A 22,433-nucleotide genomic window follows, 5' to 3' on the forward strand; every position below is an offset into this window, starting at 1 on the left:
AAGTTTGATAGATCCTGCTGAGTTGCTCATTATTTTAGTTGTACCAATTTAAGTCCTGCAATGGACTTAAATTTCCCAACTCCTATGCCAATACTAGTCTCAATCTTTTAAATCCTTATCTGACAGGTAAAAAAATAAAATCTTAATTTATATTTTACTATGTTTTTAATATCTGACTAATATTCAGTTTACCACTGAAGGAAACACAATTACCTAAAGTTCACCAAAAAGTATCATATTTTTAGAAAACTTTTTTCACCTTAAAACTGTCACTTATGGAATGAATGAATATCAAATATGTAATATGTCTGTTATAAAATATCACTTAGTATCTTCTTTTACCAGGTGATAGAAAAATGAGTCACAAGACCTAGCTTTCCACCCAGCAGCTCTGCGACTCTGGGCAGGTCATCTGCCCTTTTGGGAGCTTCAGTTTCCTCTTTTTAAAATGGGGATTCTAATCATTTTATAGGAATGTTCTGAAGATTAAATGAGATCACAATTTTTAATTACAAATATTAGCTATTACTACTACCACAGTAACAATACAAGGGAAATTACCAAGTGACTAGAATTATCTGTCAAAGCCTTTCTTAATAATTTTAAAATAATTATGCTGGTATTACAGATTCTAGGAAGTGAGTCAACTATTTATGGTGATTGTTAAGTCACTAGAAGAGTTTCTCTTCCATAGGGCTAACATGTGATTTACAAAAATCACTTCTCTTGTTCTCTGTGAATGCTCCTCTAATAGTAGTTTAGAAAATATTTCCAAAATTACTCAGTTCCTTAGATGAATTAGAATTATCCAAATATATAATCAACTATAAAACAGGATTTTTTTTTCAAGTTTCTAAGAGGGTTTTGTTTCTAAGCACACATAGTAATACTATTCAAGGTAATGTCATGGAGATTTCCTAGAGTCAGTAAATGGAATTTTAAAATTTTACTGTAATATAATATATTGGAGAACTTATCCTTGATTGTTTCCCAACACTAATGTCAACCTAACTCACACATTCATTAAGTGTCTCAGTATCTACAATGCACAAAGTCCTATCCTAGAGGCATATAATCTCTGCATTCAAGAGATAAAGACTCAGGCAACAGATAAAAGGGCAAAGCATTGTTATCTAAAGTTGCCTGTACTCTTGGTATGACAAATGTCAGTGGTGCGTGACTCATGGAGCTCATCTTTTTTTTGATGAATATTAATGAATTTGTCACACATCTCATCCACAGGCCATGTAAAACATAAAGCCAAGAATGAAATGTCACTGTCCTATGGCTTACTCCCAAAAGCTCTCAATGACTCAACTCACCGAAGTCTTCTTTTATGTTCTTCCTCCACATGACTTTTGCAAAATTTTATGATGGTTTTTTAATGAGTAAAGTGATCTGGAAAAAAATTTTTTTTCTGTTTTTATTTCAATAAAACAAGAGGCAGCACTGTTGTAAAAAGTATTATATATGGAGAACAATTACACAAATATACAAAACGTCAAAAAACTAAACTCCAGTTTATTTCCATAACCTGAAAAAGGTAGGGAGCACATAAAAATATCCAAAGCCATAATTTATTCTTTAGGAATGTAAACTCTAGGAGTACAATTAGAAACAAGTATATTTACTATGAAAAGATTAGTATCACTACGTAATTAAAGTAAAGATTAGAGGTACACAATAACAGTATGTGAAACAGATCTTGAGTTTACTAGTAGAAACTTTATATCAAGACATTAATACTCTAGAACTCTGTTATTAAAAAACACAAAAGCATCTTCTAAAATGTTCAGTTAGTCTCTTTAGATATGCACAAGTTACAAAATACAGAAGACAACATACTTATATTCTCTGATGAAGAATTTATCAATATTAAATATAAATGTGAATAACTCAAAGCATTATATATAATTTTACTAAGCAATTAATCTCAAAGTAAAAATTCATGCTAATCAAAGGACTAGAGAGTTAATTTTTTTACTCAAAGATTGGGAAGACACTATTAATACACTAATTTTTATCTACAGTGCTTACTTTAAGTACCCATCAAATTATTCTTTTTAAATGGCTTTTCGAAAAAATTTTTTTCAGTTACATTATTTAACATACATATTTTCTTGATTTGCTTCCCTTTAATAAAGTGTAGACTTACAGTGCCTACAGACTCAAATGTTAAATAGCCTTATTTTAAATATTTGCTGAAAATTAAGTCTGAGTGTATTGTTCTGTATAATTTAAATGTAAAGGCTTCAACACTTTATTCTTTCAAACAGGCAAAATCCCCTAAAATGGGACCATTTTTATCTATTTTGGTTTAAAATTTTTATTTCCCTTTATTTCAACTCTTTTGTCTTTAAATGAATAATCTTTGCTAAGCAGTTACTTCATAATTGAAGAGAACAATGAAATATTGCTTTTTCAAAAACCACTGAAATCATTTAAAGACTGAGAATTTCTACTCTTCAAATCTACAGAGTTGCCTTTAAAAGCGCCATGGTGGTATAACAAGGGGTTCCAGGGTGCTCACCTGCCCTAGACATTCCCCTTAAGTCTTTGTTTCTCTCTCCACTTGGATTCCAAAAGGCAAAATCTGGCATCCAGCTTCACTAGAATATTCTAGGTAGTTGGGTATTTGAAGAGTGAGAGGTTGGGTAATTTGAAGAATCTTTTAGAGGTTTAAAATGTAGAATGGGACTACAGGGTCTACTGAGATCCTCAGAGCCATGGGGTACAAGGCCCCAGTTTTGTCCAGACTTCTTCTTGTGATAAAAGATATTACTCTGAATATACAGAGGTCTGTGACCAAATGGTCACGTCAGCATCTTCAGAAGAAAATGACCTACAAAAGCCACCCCAACTTTCAAATTTGGAAAAGTGGGACAAGAATAGTAGAGACAATTACAATTGTTACAATAAGTTAGCATTACCCAGTATTTATAATTGCTATAAAATTTTTCAATTGTATAATCCTTACTTGAAATAGCATCAAAGATACTACAACAGAATTTTCTCATTAACACAACTCCACATAATTCCACATTCCAGAAAAATCAACTGGTGCAAATTACTTGGAGCAAAAATTCAGAACCATTCCTTTGAGTAATCCTTCAGGGTTTTTAAAAGAATAAACACATGCAGATTTGCTGTATAAAAGAGTGGTACCCCTTTCATACTTGAAACTGTAGAGCTCTGATTCCATTTTTAGTTATCAAAAAAATACAAAATATTAACCATTTTTATTGTAAAAACAAATGAGATTCATTAAAGATTTAGAATTAGGGGACTTAAGTGAGTTGACACTATAAAAAATTAATTAGCTGTTAAAAACAGTGAAGACTATAGTATCCAACATATTTGATCTAGGGTTGTGAGACCACTGAGAATTCTAAATATTAGGTGATTTGTTTGCACTTTGATACTGTCTTCTCAAACTCTAATGTGCATAATAATCACTTGAGATCTTATTAAAAGGCAGGTTAAGATTCAGTAGGTCTAAGGTGGCTCTGAAATTCTACCAGGTGATGCCGATGCTCCTTACTGCTCCTCAGACCACAATGATCTAGAATAACACCAAAATGAGGTTCCATTACAACAGCTGAACATTAAAACCTGATCTCTTATTTGGGCTGGCTCATGTGTCCTCAAACTAATGTTTCCCCAAATCCTTCTACAACATTTCCTAAGCACCTTAACTCGCTTCCAATGCCAATCTTTTAAATTAGTTCTTAAGACTATTAAAGACTATTAAGATTGTTAGCAGCTATGCCTAGGAAAAATTCTTTGTTAAAGAATTACAAAAAGACAATAGGAAATTCACAGTGATTGTACACAGGATTTAAATTGAACACAGGATTCTTAGTACATTAATACTTTGTCAACTTTCACTGTCCGGTTGACTTGACTTTTTTTAACTATAATGTATGCCAATAGATCTTACTTCATTTCTACCACTGGAACTAAAAATATCAAGTTCACTTATGTTAAAAACCATATTTTATTTAGGATTACTCAATGAAAACTAATGATTTTTGAAAAATTAGATAAAAGAACAGCCAAAGTAGTTACAGTCAAAACTGCATTCATACTGTAAATACTTCAGCAGTCTTCAAGACATACAACTTTTCCACATATTTGAGCTCTGCATAAATAGGTGCGAGATGAAAACTAGCATTTTCTCTGTGTGGCTATAGCTAAGGACTATGAATAAGGAAAACTGCGTACTAACCACTGAAAAGGGGACAGCTCCCTAGGTCTTCCTCCCCAGTAAAGTTACTCTCTCATTCTCAACCCTGCTTTTTTCTCTCTTACCCTAGATTACTAAGCCTACTTGATTTAAAAGGAACCTCACCATAGCTGAAATTACCACCACTAGCAAATGTCAAAATTCTTACGTCCATCTGGAGGTCACATGATCCTCTATAGCTACATACAGGTTTGTTCAGCTTCTGTTAAATTAGCTTTTTAAAAATTTTTTTTGGCTGGGGGCAACTATACTGATTATTCTTCGTATCTTAATAAGAACATTTAAAATAGGCCTGTTCACAAAACAAGAAACACATTCAATATTTTTCGTATTTAAAAATTTCAATTTAAGAACACAAACATAAATAACCTAAATTAGTTAGTACATAAATGTCTTTAGTCCACATTTCACTATTTTTATTTTCTTTCAATGATATTTAATAGATGAAAATTTTATCTAATTTCCTTCAATTATAGACAAACCATTCAATATGGTGAACACTGCTATCTTTACAGCTGAGGTACAAAATTTACAGTGAAGTCTTCAATGATGTGTGCTCTGAATTATGGGAATCCAAACTAAGCAGTATTTCCGAAATCCAGCAGCAGGATAAGCCAGCTTTATGGCCTATTACACCTTAGGAACTGAAAAGGATTTTCACCTGCTAAATCCAGATCAAACACTTCAAAATAACACATCTACTTGCAACCTGATTTTTGATATAAAATGTTCCAAATAAATGACAGCAATCCCTCTTCCCATTCCCTGGAATCACATAATATTTTAGGGTACTGAGTTATGAAGCATTTTCCAGTGCTTTATATTACTGTTCTACTAATCTTCAAGATGATCTGGCTACAAACATTTTTATCAGGCACTTTTCATAAGTATCATTTTTGTTTCTTCACATGCCTGTTTTTCAGAGTGGCTTCCTAAACAGCCAGCTGTAGAATTCTTGGAGTTGTACCTAGCCTCATCCTTAAAAAAACAGTTTCCATACATGGATTCCCTTTACATTGAAGGACAAACATATGCCTACCAAAATAGGAGTTATTAAAGAAAAAGATTCACAACCTCACAGGAGATGTAACCAACCTGATCACACCACCTATCAAAATGTACTATCACAATGTCAATCTTAGGGCAACAGAAACAAGATTAAAAAAAAAAGACTCAAGCCAAGGGGAAAAAATACAACCCAAGAAACAGCAAAACCATATTTCAACTCACTACAACCTAGAGATTATTCCCTTCATAAAGTCAAGGTAGCCATCAGAATTTAAAACAGCAGGGCTCCCATCAGGAGCAGGGATGAAAGATGACCCTGGGAACTTGCGTGAAGAAGCCCAGTTGTATTTCCAGATTCACTGCGTACATGAGGAAACCCTTACAAATTAATCTGTGGACAAAGTAATGCTAATACTAGGAGGTCTCTGCTGACCTGCTTGATGCTTCATTGGAAGTTCAGTCCTTTCAGAAGTGTATATCAGCTTTTCTTCTTGGAGACTACAAGCAGAAAACCTATTGGCATCTGTCCCAGCCCCACAGCCGACAGCAGATGACGGGTTATGTGGGACTGAGACTCCACTGACTTGTTCAAAGGATTTACTGAAAACACTGGTGGCAGTCTTAGCCAAACCATGACTGCAAGGTTTAGGCAGAGATTGGCTGGTTGTCAGCGTAAGTCTCTTTAAGGAGAGCAGCTCAAGATTCTCACTTTGGGCTCTCTGCGTTTGTTTTCGAACAAAGTGATCTTTGCAAGACTCCCCTGTAGTTTCTTTCTCTTTTCCTCCAGCTTTGTTTCCTCCTGACCTTCTCTGAGTCTTTCCTATACTTGTCTTGTTACTACAATTTTGACTAATGTTTGATAAACCCGACTGGCTGGTACTAGAGGCAGCCCTGGAATAAAATCCCTCGTCAACTTCGGATATCTCCATCAGTTCTTCTTGACCTGTTAATTCTGTATTTCCTAAACAAAGAAATAACAAGGATTAATTAATATTAAACATTTTAAGTAATTCTTTTTCATGATTAATACCAAATCAAATATACTTTAAATAAATTTTAGAACAATTTTAGCATATGTAAAGCAACAGATTACTGACCAAAATCAAAGGATAAATCAAAACATTCTATAAAATGTCAACAGTTAATCACTAAAATTAGAATAATTTAGAGTATATTAAATAAAAAAGCATGCCATAAGCCACACCCCACTGTGTTTTTAGAAAAGTTTTCTTACTATTCATGCAAAGACCAGAGACAATTAGAAAGACACCACACAGTAAAACTAGGGGGTAAACTCTCCCCTAATAGCAAAGCAGTGTAAAGTCAAAGATCATACCAAGAAACTTAAAAAAAAAAATTATGAAAATAGTTTAAAGACTTTTTTTAAGGTTGCACTCCACATTCTAGATTTTCTTACTCAAAGAAAAATATATAGACCATAAATATAATCACAAACTTGTTAAAATTCTTTATACATTATCTTCTATATCAAAGATGGCAAAAGTACAAGGATAAAAAAGTAACTTTAGATCTCAAAACACAAGCAGTAAATTATTCTGGAAGCCATTTTCTGCCTCATTTTCATAACAATTTACTCAGAGACATAGATATGACCATTCCAAAGAGCATTAAGTCACTGAGAAACTGTAGTACATAATTCATGCATTTTGATTAGATAACATGCAAGATTTTTGTGCCTGTGCAGCTGTTGCTTAAGACATGCAGCAGTGACCCTTTGCCATGAGATACCTTGGAGTGCAGCTATAAAGTGCTCTGCTAAAACTGCACTCTGCCAGGTGAGTTTATTCCATCCTCCATCATTTTTCTTACAGATTTTTGCCTCCTGATCTCTGGCAAGCCTTTGCTCTCAGTTCTAGGATCTGTGGCTGTTTCCTGTACACCCTGTATATGCTGGGCATCAATCTCTCCTAGTGTTCTGCCTTTTTCCCCATTCCCGGTTCTCTCTCCGGCCACATTTGTGACACTAATCTCAGGAATGACAAGGATGCCCAATTCAGTAGTATCATTATTGTTGTCAGGTTGCTCTAGAATTGAAGATGATAAGACAAAATGATGGCTGAAAACAAAACAAAACAAAAATGCAAAACAAGAAAAGCAAACAAAACAAAAATTGGACGACTGAATGTTAGGTATTAAGCCAAATATATGCCCGATGGAACTCCCATAATTTACAATACTCTGACAGTACTGGAGAAATGGGGTCATGTTCTTTAATTTCAAATGACAATGAAAAAACTCAGAGCATCATTTTATGTTCTGTATTTTTTCACACACATATTCGACATGGACTGTGAAACAGAATTTTTTTTATAACTCAAAATAGAATTTTTACTACTTTTAAGATAATATTGTGACCACTTGAACTTATGTCAAGCCTTAGGCAAGTTTTCAAGGATTTACAGCCAAAACTCTAGTTCCTTCCTGTCAACATGGGGAACCAAGCCATTTAGGAATTCTCCTTGTATAATTATTTTTAATTAGATTACACTAAGTCTGCCTTAGTAAACCATGACGTTGGCAAAATGCTTATTCACTTATATCACGGTTAGTACTATAGGTGCAGTTTTTGTTTCACACACCAATCATCTTGTATATTAGTAAATGTTAATGCAGCTGTGATATAATTAAACAGTCTATTCCTTCAGACATACTAATTCCATAAATTTAGGCTAACTTGTGACAATTCATTACTAAACTGGAAATAAATAAAAATGGATTTGTAAAATCAAAGTGGCTGTTGTTCCCTTATTCAGAAAATGGCAATTTGTAATTGAAACAATGAAACTCCTAAATAGTTAAAACTTGTAGACATTGTTTTGTGTCTCAAATCACAAAGCCATGGTTCATTTAAAGTTGTCAAGGAAATATCTGTAACAGATGAAAAAAAATAACATGAATATATCTACCATGGACCGGTAATGAAAGTTAAAGTTCAAAACAACATAAGACTATGTAAAACAGTATGCACTCTTTAAAAATGTAGAACACAAATCTGGGTGAGTGATGTTACCCAATACTTTCAAATATTTTTCATGATAGAACATCAAGCTCTGTGAATGGTGCTACAGCATGTGAAACAACCGCAGGTAGAAGAATGGAGGCCAGAGCCACATATTCCTGTGGGTCCCCACTTTGCTGAGCATCTTGAAGAACTACTGATGCCTGGCTTTCACCCTTAACATTCTGACTTAAATAGTATGAGCTATGACCTGGGCATTAGGATTTCATAAATTTCCCGCATGACCAATGTGTGGCAAATTCTGAAAGATGGATGCCTTGGGTACTCCATTACCAAGCAGCAATATGCACCTCCAAAGGTCTTCAAAGCTTCATGTTGCCCTTCATGTAGGTCAATATGTTGGCATATTAATTTTCCAATTACATAGTGCTTCATACGGAGAAGGCAATGGAACCCCACTCCAGTACTCTTGCCTGGAAAACCCCATGGATGGAGGAGCCTGGTGGGCTACAGTCCACGGGGTCACTAAGAGTCAGACACGACTGAACGACTTCACTTTCACTTTTCACTTTCATGCATTGGAGAAGGAAATGGCAACCCACTCCAGTGTTCTTGCCTGGAGAATCCCAGGGACGGGGGAGCCTGGTGGGCTGCCATCTATGGGGTCCCACAGAGTCAGGCACGACTGAAGTGACTTAGCAACAGCAGCAGCACCAGCAGTGCTTCATAAACTTTTGACTGCATATACCCTAAATGAAATCCTTTCCTAGACTGGCCAAAGGATATCAGTGAAGTATTAATGTTTAACACACTGCTGCTTCAGCTTCCCTAACAGAATTCCTAAGTAAGCCCATTCCCCATTGCTAAAAGCTGTCTTCAAAGTGAGGGCAAGTAAATCCAACTGAGGTAAATGCCAGAGGCCACTGCCACTGAGAGTAAAATCAGCATGGCACTTGGTCACTTGGGTGACAACCAAGACTTGTCCATTTACGTTGCAGAAGCAGTTTCACAAAAGATCTATTAACGGTCTCATTGCTGCTGCCGCTGCTAAGTCACTTCAGTCGTGTCCGACTGTGCGACCCCAGAGACGGCAGCCCACCAGGCTCCCCCGTCCCTGGCATTCTCCAGGCAAGAACACTGGAAAGTGAAGTCGCTCAGTCGTGCCCGACTCTTAGTGACCCCATGGACTGCAGCCCACCAGGCTCCTCCGTCCATGGGATTTCCAGGCAAGAGTACTGGAGTGGGTTGCCATTTCCTTCTCCAGGGGATCTTCCCAACCCAGGGATCGAACCCGGGTCTCCTGCACTGCAGGTGGATGCTTTACTGTCTGAGCCACCAGGGAAACCTATTTCCTTCTCCAATGCATGAAAATGAAAAGTGAAAGTGAAGTCACTCAGTCATGTCCAACTCTTAGCGACCCCATGGACTGCAGCCTACCAGGCTCCTCCGTCCATGGGATTTGGAAAATCCCTGGGGTCACACAGAGTAATGATTCCCATTTACAGACAAGGAAACCGAAGATCAGAAACAGTTACAACAACTACTGTTTGGGGGACCTAAACAGCAGAATCTTTTGTTGACATCAAATGTCCATTCTAACATACCATAAATACTAACTCTTCAATTCATTAAAGTCAATTTGAGTTAAATATTCTCTGACAAACATTTTTTAATTAAAAAAAAATTCTTATTTGCCTAGATTCCTGGTCCTTTCATAGAAAGCAAACAATTTACTTTGAACAGAGAGCAAGATCAAATAAATCTCTAAGAAAACCCTAAATAAGTCAGAATCTTCAAAGTTAATTTATGTTTTAAATTGGTTTTATTTTTTAAAAGGTATCAGTGAAAATGCTGCTGCAATGGTGAAAATTTAGAATTTTGCAAGAAAAACTAGAAATGACAAGAAGATTATATAAAATAGCACAAGGCAGTTGGGTTACTAATCACGTTTACTGGGGAAATGGTAAAGATTTGCAGCCCAAGAAACAGTAATACTAATTTTTAAAAATCATCTAATTAAATGGCAAGTGGTAAATGAGATATGTTCTTCCACAGGCAAAAATCTTTAATAAATTTATGCGTGCTTAGTCACACAGTCATGTCCGACTCTCTGTGGCCACATGGACCGTAGCCTGCCAGGCTTCTCTGTCTATGGAATTTTCCAGGCAGGAATACTGGAAAACTTCCTACTCCAGGAGATCTCTCTGACCCACGGATTGAAACCCGCATCTCTTGCATCTCCTGTACTGGTTGGCGGATTCTTTACCACTAGTGTCATCTGGGAAGCCCCAATTTATGTATATTATCACTCAAAAATGGTAAAATCCACAAAATTTCTAAACTGTTTATTAAAGGAAATTCACAGAAAGAAAACCCAGAAATGAAGTATATTTCTCAGGAAAACTATAGGATAAAGAAAGATAATTACAAAAAACACAAACATCTGTTACATGATCTTTCTCTTACTTCTCCAACTTCTTCCCCACATAATTCTGTGACCCACTCCTCCTACACACAAGTACTTATTGGTCTTGATATTCCCTAGGCCTGGAATGCTCTTCCCCACATAGCTACATGGTTCACCTTCTTACTTCCTTCAGGTCTTTTTTCAAAACTTTCCTTCTCAATGAAATCTCTCCTGATCATCCCATCAAGCTTCAATATTACCCATGTTTCATACACTCTCTTCCCTACTTTGTTCCTTTTTCCTCTTAGCACTTCATCACTTTCTAACCTACAATTATTTATTTATCCTATCTACCAGATGGAAGCTCCAAGAGGTCAGGGATTCTTGCTTGGTCACTGTTATATACCTTGTTCCTAGGAAAGTACCTTGCATTAAGTAAGTGCCCAATAAGATTTGTTTGGTAAGTTGAATGAGTCTCAAGTTATGAGATGAAATTATTATTAGAATAAATCAAGGTGTGGTGGTGGTGGTTTAGTCACTAAGTCATGTCTGACTCTTGCGACCTCATGGACTGTAGCCCGCTAAGCTCCTCTGTCCATGGGATTGCCAGGCAAGAAACCAGCTGGAGTGGGTTGTCATTTCCTTCCCCGGGGGATCTTCCTAACCCAGGGACTGAATCCACATCCACACCTCCTGCACTGCAGGCAGATTCTCTACTGCTGAGCCACTAGGGAAGCCCTAAACAAAGTCGAAAGTACACAGAAAAGACATGGGAAAGGTGAGAATGCACTACTTGACCTGGTAAAACCAAAGAGTAATATACAGCTTAAAAAAGTTTTTAGATGGCAAAGGAAAACACAGGCTCTTTGTTTTAGGAAAGTGTTGTATCTGCCTCTAAGTTTAGGTTTAGTAAAATGATTGTTCACATCAGAAAGAGTTATTTTTACGTCTATAGTTTTAAGTCTATCCAGAGGATAACACAGATAGTTAAGAATTATTCTTTTTTGAAAAAGACTATAAAGGAGATGTTTTAAGGGAATACAAATGCATAAGAAAATAGAATCTGCTTAAAAGCCCAGAACTTAAAATTTTATGCAAAATGTGTCATGACTATTCTATACCTATAAAAAACAATACTTACATTTGACTTCAAATAATTCGAAAAGTTCAAAAAACATCCAAAGAAAAACTTCTCAGAGAATATTTTATTTGTATAATCTCTATAAATAGGTCACCTTCTCTCCATATACAGAAATGAGGAGAGTTAAGGGCATCATTTCTCCCTACAAAATGTCTTCTGGCTTTGAGAGGAAAAAAAGGTAAAAAAAATCGCAAATATCATTAAAGCTGATTATGAAAAGTTGTGATTTCTCTCACAGTTTTAGAACCTCAAATATCTATTCCATTATGTTCCTCATGAAACTCTATTCAAGCTTTAGCTTTTATTTTTTCATAGTTTCCCTTTTTACTGAAAGTGATAATTTAAATAAACAAATAATTTATTATTCATAGAATTTACACAAATCTATACCTAGATTGATTCACAAATCTAAAGGAATCTGAAAAAAAAAAAAAGAATCTGGTTATGCCGTTCAGTTCAGTTGCTCAGTCGTGTCTGACTCTTTGAGACCCCATGAATTGCCGTAGGCACTTGCAAATTTACTTGCAAAATCAATCAAAATCTATACCTCAAATATCTGTATCATACAATTATTGACATCAATAAAGACAAGTATTTTAGAGTAGACCCCAGAAGAAAGTTATACACATTCTTTTATAATTTATAAGATATATTTTAAAAGTCATAAAATACCTGAACAATTTCATACTATTCTGTCAGTTTAAAAAGTTTAAAATGTAGTCTATGCAATGGAAGACAAATGTTTTCTATATTCAGTAAGCTATTCATTGCAGTGTTATCTGTAATAGCAAAACGTTAGAAACAAATTATTTAGCATATTAAGGAAATGGTTAAGTAAATGATGGAATATCAGCTCAATGTAATATTATGTAGCCATTTAAATAACGGGACTCACTAGGAGAACTTGGGAAAATATTGGACAAGCCTAACTGAACAAAAGCAAAACATAAAAAATAAAGAGTATAACTATGAAAAATACATATACATATGGAAAAAAACTGTAAAATGTCAATTTTTTAAGTACCAGGATTGTAAGTGAATACTCCTCTACCCAGTTTACTATCATGTTATTGCACTGTTTTTCAATGAAATAAGGAAAAAAGAAATTGCTCAGTCTACAGTATAAATTTATCATTTATTCACTCATTCATGCATTCAACTATTTACTGAGCCCCTATTATGTACCAGACACTGTTTAGACTCTGGGCATACAATGGCCAACCAGACAAAGACACTGCCCTCACAAATGGGAATTAAGCAAACAAGAGAATTTTAGATAGTGGAAAATACAATGAAGACAAGAATAATGGAAAAGAGTAAGCAGGGTAGTAAAGAAGAAAGTCTACTTTAGATGGATAGTCTGGGAAGACCTTTTTGAGGAAGGGATATTTGAGCTGAGATCTGAATGATGAAAAAGCACTGACTACACAATAATCTTGGTGCTAGCAGTAAAAAACCTGTCTCCCAACACAGGAGACATAAGAGATGCAGGTTCGATCCCTGGATCAGGAAGATCCCCTGAAGGAGGGCATGGCAACCCACTCCAGTTTTCAATTTGCCTGGAGAATCCCATGGACAGAGGAGCTTGGCGGGCTATAGTCCATAGAGTGGCAAAGAGTCAGACACAACTGAAGAGGCTTAGCACGCACACAACAATCTGGAGGAAGAGAGTTTAAGCTGACTCTTTCCAAAATCATCAAAGCTCAGCTCAAATGTCCCCAACTGCTACTACAAAGCCCCCAAGGTAGAAACGTCTTGGTGGGTTGAAAGGTTAGAAGGGAAGGTGAGAGTGGTCTTCAGGTGCGGTCACAGTGGTAGGTAAGGCGCCACTAGGGCCACCTATGGCATAATGTTAGAGCTTAGACTTTGTTCTGACTGCAAAAGATAGCCATTGACAAGTATAGAGATAAGTTACTTGGGTACTCTATTAGCATTCTTTATCAAAGAAGTCACATTTTACACAAAATATTGAGCACAAAGTGTGTCCTGGTTTAGAAAAAAACAGCAATGTAAAAATCCACAGCCTGGGCCAGTAATTTGCAAGGCAGGTTAGAGGAAAGGAACACTGACACAGAACCACAGGATACAGCGCTGGCAGTTAAGAAGGTGCTGCACTCTGAGCACGGACATGAATGAAGACTGAGATTTAGTAATCTTAGTCCTAAAGCCAGAAGAATTTCCAGATAAGAATAGAGCAGCCTGGGTTACACAGAAAAACACAGTCTGGACCACAACAGTTTATTTATGGACACACTGGTTAGGAAATATTGCCCAATTTCTTAAGTAAAGAATAGTCAAGGCTTTAACTTGTTTTTATAATTCTCCTTATCGAGGTGGATTCAATCACTCTCAGTAACTTTTTCTGTCATCTTTATTAAGTCTCAAGTATTAAAAAAAAAAAAATCTCTGTGAGAAATGCATTACTGCTGCTGGATCAGGTGAATCCTTCATGATTAAAGTACCTCATAACCAGACAGGCCAAAACCAGATAAGGAATATCTACTACGAAACTACCTATAAAACCTTATTTCTTCCTCCATGTACACTGTGCACCAAATGCTACTTAAAAGGTGGGGGGAAGAGGTAGAGCTCAATAATAAATAACAAAATAAAAAATAAGTTCCTTAACTACAACAAGAATTATATAAGGCCTCCTTAGTAAAAAATGTAGAACATAATCATTTACAAACAACCGTTTCTGTCTCATAAGACCAATAATTTTAAATACCCTGCTTCTCTGTATAGAAAATTATTTTACTTTATTTTATCTAGAAATAAATTAAGATTTTTTTGTTTTCATCTAAAGTTGGCCAGGATTCTAAGACTACTATCTTTAAGTCTAATTTCACATATGTCGATTGTTTCAGTTCTCTGGTTAATATGTCCTTTTTCCTTGTGTCACCTAATATTTCCTAATATGTTATTTTGTCTTCCATGAATAAAAGGTCAATATCAAAAATGTTGGCTAAAATTCATGCAATGCTAAGTTTGGTCAGAAGGAAATGCTTATTTTTGGTCCAAATGTCTTATCATCTATATCAGGAAAGCAAAATTTGCTCCTCAAATAGCATTTTAGAATCTAAAAATAATGGAGTTTCTCAAAATGATTTTTCTAAATTTCTTGAATAAGTATAAACAACTTTTAAAATAAAAATATAAGTATTATAAATATCTAACTGCAAATGCAGAATTCTAATAGCCAATTCATTAAAGTATGCTACTTTTGAATTTTAAATTACCATTTCTGCATTTTTCAAAATGCTTTTATAATTATTAGCAACTTTGTTTTTCCCCAAATGATTTACACATAAAATCATAAAATCTGATTCACAAATAAATGTTTCATTCCAAGATTTATGACATTTACCTTCTGCACTATCTAGAAAGACGAGCTTGAATGTTTTAAATAATTTTTAAAGATATTTAACTAAAGTATATCTTTTTATAATTATTCAGATTTGTTCATTAGAAAGTTATTACTACCCTATTTTTTATTATATAATAGAAATTTATTAACATTTTAAAAATCAATAACCAGGTCTCAAAAATAATTGGTTTTTAATAAACTATTTCCCAACATGAACTCCAGCTTTTCTATCGTTTCATTTCTTTTCTCATCTAATAAGTTACTACTAAACCGCTGAGCAAATTGAAACGAATCACATTTTTTTGGTCATTTAAAAAAATATAATCATAGGTTATCTTTGAATTCTGTCATAATAATTGAAACTCATTTAAGTACCTTAACATCCTTTAAATAAAAACTTAATGCTAGAAATGTAATAAAGCAGCTGTAACAACAAGAAACTTCACTTTCTTTAGATCCAATCTATGTGAACTGTATTGTGCTTCATTTTTCACATAAACATTCCATGTGTGTGTGTGAAGTTGCTCAGTCGTGTCCAACTCTTCGCGACCCCATGGACTGTAGCCCGCCAGACTCCTCTGTCCATGGGATTCTCCAGGCAAAAATACTGGAGTGGGTTGCCATTTCCTTTTCCAAGGGATCTTCCCAACCCAGGGATCGAACCCGGGTCTCCCTCATTGCAGGCAGACACTTTATCCTCTGAGCCACCAGGGAAGCCATATAATAAACATTCCATATAATTAACTAAATACTCTAAAATTCTCAGGGTACTGCTTTGATATTACTAAGAAGACTTAAAAATATATATAGTTCTTTCAGGTATTTTTGATGTGGACCATTTTTAAAGTCTATTGAATTTGTTTCGATATTGCTTCTGTTTTATGTTTTGAAGGATTTCTTTCGGCCACAAGGCATTTGCAATCTTAGCTCCCTAAACAGGGCTTGAACCTGCACCCCCTGCACTGGAAGGTGAAGTCTTACCTACTAGACCACCAGGGAAGTCAGTCCCTCAATTCTTTTTTACTATCTAAAGCTTTGTACTCTTGGATCTCCTAAGTCAAAATAAGGAAATTTGATATTATAAAAATAAATCACTTAACATGTGCCAGGACCAAAAGTAGGGCAACACTGAAAGAATCTAGACTATAAATATCACTTTTATTGTTATACTTACTTGTTGCAAACAGCTGTAATCGTACATAAATGAGAATATAAGTTCAATATATTCTATTTACATGTGAATTTGGAATGCAGACAGCAGGTATTAAAACAACATTCTAAAAAATCCTTACTGTAGGGTGATATATTTCTGTAGTGGGGATACAAGTGTCAGATAATATGAGTTAGAGTACTAAACTTCAGGGTTATAGAAATTTTAAAATATCATTAAATTGATTGTTACTATTATATCACATGTATCACACATTGTATCATATATGTATCACATATTTTTTGTCTGATAGACTCAAACTCAACATGTTTGTCTCAAATTGAGGCAAGTCAATGAAAGAGTTAATCAATCACAGGATCATTTGAATAGCAAGCTTGCTAATAAAAGCTTATCAAGAATACTACTGTGCAGTTAATAAAATAAAGAAGATAGTTTTTAATTAATAAACAGTCAGGCTTTACATAGTGTTTTAAAACATACCAAAATGCTTTTCACTGACTTGTCTCATTTATATCACAAATGTACTAGTGGAAAATGGTAGGAAGTAATAAAAAATTAGGATTTCACTAGATAAAGCTGGCAAAAATTATAAGTACTCATTATTTGCAACTATAACTTAGTTAGGGGACTTCTATGGAATGGGTATTTCAATACCATTTTAAAAGAAAGGAGGAAAGTTGATTGCGTTGTTCCAAGTATAGATAATTTTAAAAATTGGAAAAGTGAGTCATAATGGTAGTGGTGGTGGGGAAACAGACCAAAAAAAAAAAAAGAAATTAAATTTGCTCTGGAAGAGGAGAAGGAATGGAAAATACAAGGAAATAAATAAGTATAGATTTTACAGAATTATTCAGCGGTTTAAGAAATAGGACTCATAGCTGAAATGGTAGACAATAAAAACAGCTTTAGAAGCAACATTTAAGAATAACTATAGACAAGAAGCATTATTATAAAGAAATACCTTCTACTTTTCTTTTAGCTCTGTTTTTTAAAAGTAATAAATATTTAGGAAAATAAAATTGCATTTTATTATTAATTTAAAAAATTAATTATTTCACAGTTTTACCTTTATTACTGGAATTTTCATTTTGATTCTTGTTATGGTCATAATCTACTCACATTCTTCTCTTACCTTACTTAATGCTGTTAAAAATCTTTTTTCTGTTATTATCATTCTCTAATTGCATTTTACTTTCAAATTATGACTTCTAAATAGCCCTCAATCTGTAAGTGGCTTGAAAATATAGGTTTAAAAAATACACACTAAGTGAAACACAGTATATTTGAAAGAATTAATAATATATATAAATAAAGCTATTAATTATGAAACTATGACCCTTGAAAGTCAAAAGCAGCAATTCTACATTATACTTTTAGTTTCCAAACATATGTATTGACACAGAATTATAAATTCATTAAAACTTTCTCAAAAATTTATACACATAATTTCAAAAGTCTGAAAACACAACATTAAGTTATGCCTCATCAGTACAATATCAAAGAAACTAAATGAAAAGTGGGGAAAATCAGGCAAAGATGCCAATGGTCAAACATGTCTTTCCAAAATAATACATCAGCAGAAACTAACTTTTCTTTAAAAATCGTTCTCTTTAATCACTGTCTCACAAAAATTAGAATGACAGGGCCTTGCAACATCTCTCTTGCGTGGAGTGTTGATTGTTGGGAGGATAAAGAATGTTGATAAAGGGTAGTGGTCAGAGGGTATACAAGAACCTGTACTTTCCACTCAATTTTGTTGTGAAACTAAAACTGCTCTTGAAAAAATAAAATCTATTAATAATAGTAATTAAAAATTGAAATTGCCAAAATATAACTCTAGAAATCTGGGTTGTTATTTAACAATAATAAGGTCATGGCAAGGGATATATGTTCTGAAATATGTGGAAATGCTAAAGCTAAAGCAATTTTTTGTTTTCCAAAAGAATGCTTTCCATTAATATATAAATTATAGATAAATTCTTAACTTTGGGAAGCTTCAGAGAATACTGAAATACATTCAAACAGAGTTCAGAAAAAAATTTTTGAATGCAAATGATTAAAAGTGTTCAAAATTAGTTTCATACTAAAATATGAATTGGTTTTAGCTGTAAAGATAGTTTTTTTTTGGTTACAAATAAGAAAAAGAAAACGTGATTAAGTGCTTCAATTTAATGTATTTGTTTGCATGAGCAATTTTTGGTGACTCAGCTATGCAAACAAACAAATACGCTTATATGGTTTAATTATCTATATTTTTTAATGAAATAGGGAGATGTAAAAAAAAAAAAGTCAAAAAAAAAGAAAATTCTGACTGACCACTTCGGTAACCTTATTTACTCCTGCCCCTTTTCTCCCCAGCTAGTATGGAAAATAGAGAAAAAAGAAGAGAGGCAATAAAGAAAGACATAAATATGGAAGCAACCTAAACATCCATCAACAAATGAATAAATAATGAAAATGTGATAGGTTATTTATTCATTAAAAAAGAAGGAACTCCTGTCATTTGCAGCAATATGGATAGACCTTAAGGGAATTATGCTAAGAAATAAGTCAGAGAGAGAAAGACAAATACCATGTGAGCTTCCAAATATGTGAAATATAAAAAACAAACAAAAACTCTGAACTAGATACAGAGAACAGAGGTGGGAAATGGTAGTGGGTGAAATGGGTGAAAACGATCAACAGATACAAACTTCAAGTTATAAAAACATAAGTCATGGGATGTAATGTACAGCATGGTGATTATTCGTTAATAATAATACTGTATGGTATATTTTAAAAGTTGCTTAGAGAGATCTTACAAGTTCTCATTATGAGGGGGCAAAAGGTAATTATATGTGGAAATGCATATTAACTAGATTTACTTCACTGATCAGTTCACAGTGTATTCATATATTGATGCCTGTCTGTACACCTGAAACTATGTTACATGTCAATTATATCTCATTTTTAAAATAAGAAGAAAAAGGGAAGAGATCCAAGAAAAGAAAAAAGAAAAAGAACAACTGCTTTCTTCTTTCCCAGCACTGGCAATAACAAGGGAAGAAGCAAGGAGAAAAAAAAATATGCCTTAACATTCATGTTTCATGTCCCTTCTCCTACCCCAACCCTCATCATCACTGAATTAAAGTTGCATATTCCGTGTTCCTACCATGTGATACAGTTCAGGGTCTGAGAAGAAATCCTTCCTTCTGGGAGGGTTGGTGTTGGAAGGGAATGATAGAGATATAGGTGGAACACAAAACACATTTAGCGTTCCAGCAAACAAAGAAACTCTGAATGTGTTTTCACATAGTCATAAACTAACCTTACATTCTACAGTGCTATGCTTTAGAAACATTATGAGACAGTAAGTCTTTTGTGGGTCACCCTGGAATCCACAAACCCTTTAACACTGTTTCTGCAAAAATTAATGTATAAATTAAATTCATTATAATTTATATATGTCATATGTGAATATAATAAACATAATCTATATAAACACATTTAATTTAAAAATCCATTTACAAATTGAGAATTATCTATGTATTTTAGAACTATAGTAAAGATACCTATCTTCCCCACAAGAAGCCAGTGTCAGCTAGAGCCAGAACAATGATAAGGTGTTCAGATAGCAATCAGGACCATGGTGATGGAAAACAGAAAAGCTTTCAATTCAGCAAAACAATGAAAAATACTGCTCTAGGAAGGAAAGCCAAGATTGCTCTAAAAAGGGAGAATGTAATCTACCTGTGGAGATAAACAAGGACCTTGGCCTAGGAATATTTTAGAGTCCACTGGATAAAGAGAATTCACGCTGAAGATGAATGGTCAACAAGACTAAGCTACATTCTGTTTCTGCTACATGCACTGACTTGCTTTTCATAGTGCATTCTCTTCTAAATCCTCATCCTTGACTTTTTTGTTATCATAAACAGGAGTTGCCCAAGTGCTAGAGTTGTGAAGGTTGAATAAATGTAGTGAGAAAGGCTGTAGCTTATGAGGCTGGAGCCTTAGGACACTGTGCCAACCCTTCAAGTGGTAGCCAAAATAAAATCTGGCAGATATGTAAGAATCTAGTGCATACAATATATTCAAGTAGTCTTTTCTTGTTTTGGTAATTTACTGCTATACAATATTTCTGAAAAAATGGTTTCCATTTTATTGCTAGGTACACATCTTATTTCGTTAAATGCATTTATGGACACAAATGCAAATCTTCTCTTTCACATTAAAACTTCAATATTTCACATTTTTAACTACAAGACCTATATTTTTCCCCCTAGTTCCCTAAATAGAAAGAAGCAACAGTGGAAAAGGAATTAAAATTCATCCTTGCATTTCCTGTAGTGGTAGTTTTTAAGCAATTATGGCCACAATCGACCCATATGATCTGGTTCATCGCCTCTGTGCCTATTTTCACCTATTAGTGCCCAAACAAAAAACTGACCTCTAGGGTAACATGGTGATATCTAATTAAATGATTTTCTATTCGTAATCTAGTCAAACTGTGGCATAAATTTCACTGAAGAAACTAATGTATGTTTAGACCCTATATTTTAAACAATAGCATAATTTGCCTTGATAATGGCAAACATATTTCCACTTTTTTGTGCCTTCCTAAAGGACTTTCAGGAATTTATCACACTACTTTAAAAAAAGAAAAGACTGAACATGATCATTGGTTAAGTTGGAGAATTCCATCATTTTTTTTTTTTTTTGGACATATAGCCTTCTAGATTCCCTGCAAAGGAACAATGGCAACTGCTATCAACTTTCTATTCCACAGTGAATCATGGCACTTTTGCATTTTCTCTATAGATATCATAGAGACAACTGGAACCATCAAATATACTAAAGGAGCTAACATTTTCATTGCAGTTTGTAGGAAGAAAACAGAGTGGATTTTGTTTTTCACCAATACATATGATTGCTTGGGGCAAAGAAGCAGCTTTTTGTTTCCCATTCTGTGGTTAACTTCTAGGTAGGTGGAGGGTTATAAAAAGAACAAGAAATCAAATAAAAAATAAGGTATGAAAGAAAGTAGAGTGATGGAAAGCACTGAGAAGGTCATGGTAAATAAAATTAACCTTCAGTAGAATTTTTAAAGAATAAGATGAAGCACTCAAGAATGAATACTAAAACAAATAATTTTGCAAGAAAATTAACTTCCAGAAGATAGAAATATCTAGAGTTGGATCAATACCATAGGATTCTTTACTAAGACTTTCAGAAGAAAATGTTTAAGTCCTATATTATAATATATATATATTCCTGTATACAAGTATACCTGCTAAAGAGTTCAAAAATCAAGAACATTAAGGAATATTTGCAAGCAGTTGTGAATAGAAACCCAAAATGTATTAATAATTGAAACATGTATTTCCTACTGTCCTATTGTATTAAAATAAAATTTAAAGCCAATTCAACATTTAAATAAATTTTCATCCATACATGTAACATAAGGGGCTCTGTTTCCTTACTGACTGCCACTCATGGATGGTAAATGAAAAGCTAAAGGTCAATAGCTCTTTCTTCCATGCCACTATAATATTATTTATTAAATTTAGAAGTTACAGCACCTTAAGTATGGAGAAGAAGGGGACAGCACTAACAATCCTCTAATCTGAAGAGTGTTTTATTTCTTACCATGTCTTTTCCATCTGTGACCTCTTATTGACATGCTCGTTACTGCATTTCTTGATATTCTAGAGGAAGTTGGTGTGATCTCAACTTGAATACACCTTGTACCCTCCTTACTAGATCTCATGGCACCGTGAGGCAACGAAGCTTGTATTGCATTGGCAACCTGAGAAGGAAAAATATAGTTTAAGATTGTCATTGAATAGATATATTATTATGCTCAGATAAAACAAGATGCTAAATTTTGACAGGTTTTTAAAAAGAATAACTCCTCCAAGATATATCATGATACATAAATCCTCTAAATTAAGGAGTAAGAACAAAATTCACAGTTAAAAATATATGTGATGAAATTTAAAATTTCAAAATATTAAATTATATTTCCTAATGCTAATTAATAAATGCAGCTCTAGCATGTTAATGAGAACATTCTTACATATATGAAAAGGACTACCAGGCTAAGAAGTTAGCTTAACAAAAATTTCAAATTA

General features: G+C 34.1%; 1 protein-coding gene across 6 annotated transcripts in view; it reads right to left on the reverse strand.

Moving 5' to 3' along the window:
* Positions 1-1,501: 1,501 nt before the first annotated feature.
* Positions 1,502-22,433, reverse strand: part of HYCC1 (hyccin PI4KA lipid kinase complex subunit 1) — a 216,770-nt gene continuing 195,838 nt past the window's right edge. For 3 of the 6 annotated variants that reach the window (XM_069587669.1, XM_069587668.1, XM_069587667.1), the window contains 3 exons: positions 21,949-22,108; positions 7,004-7,299; positions 1,502-6,215 (listed from right to left, as the gene is read on the reverse strand). In XM_069587669.1, coding sequence (XP_069443770.1) covers positions 7,031-7,299; positions 21,949-22,108 — 429 coding nt within the window. In that variant the 3' untranslated portion in view covers positions 1,502-6,215; positions 7,004-7,030. The remainder of the gene's footprint in view (positions 6,216-7,003; positions 7,300-21,948; positions 22,109-22,433) is intronic. The other 3 variants (XM_069587666.1, XM_069587664.1, XM_069587663.1) reach the window with 1 other exon arrangement.

This window comes from Ovis canadensis, chromosome 4 (genome assembly GCF_042477335.2).
Source record: "Ovis canadensis isolate MfBH-ARS-UI-01 breed Bighorn chromosome 4, ARS-UI_OviCan_v2, whole genome shotgun sequence".
In the NCBI taxonomy this organism is placed as follows: Eukaryota; Metazoa; Chordata; class Mammalia; order Artiodactyla; family Bovidae; genus Ovis; species Ovis canadensis.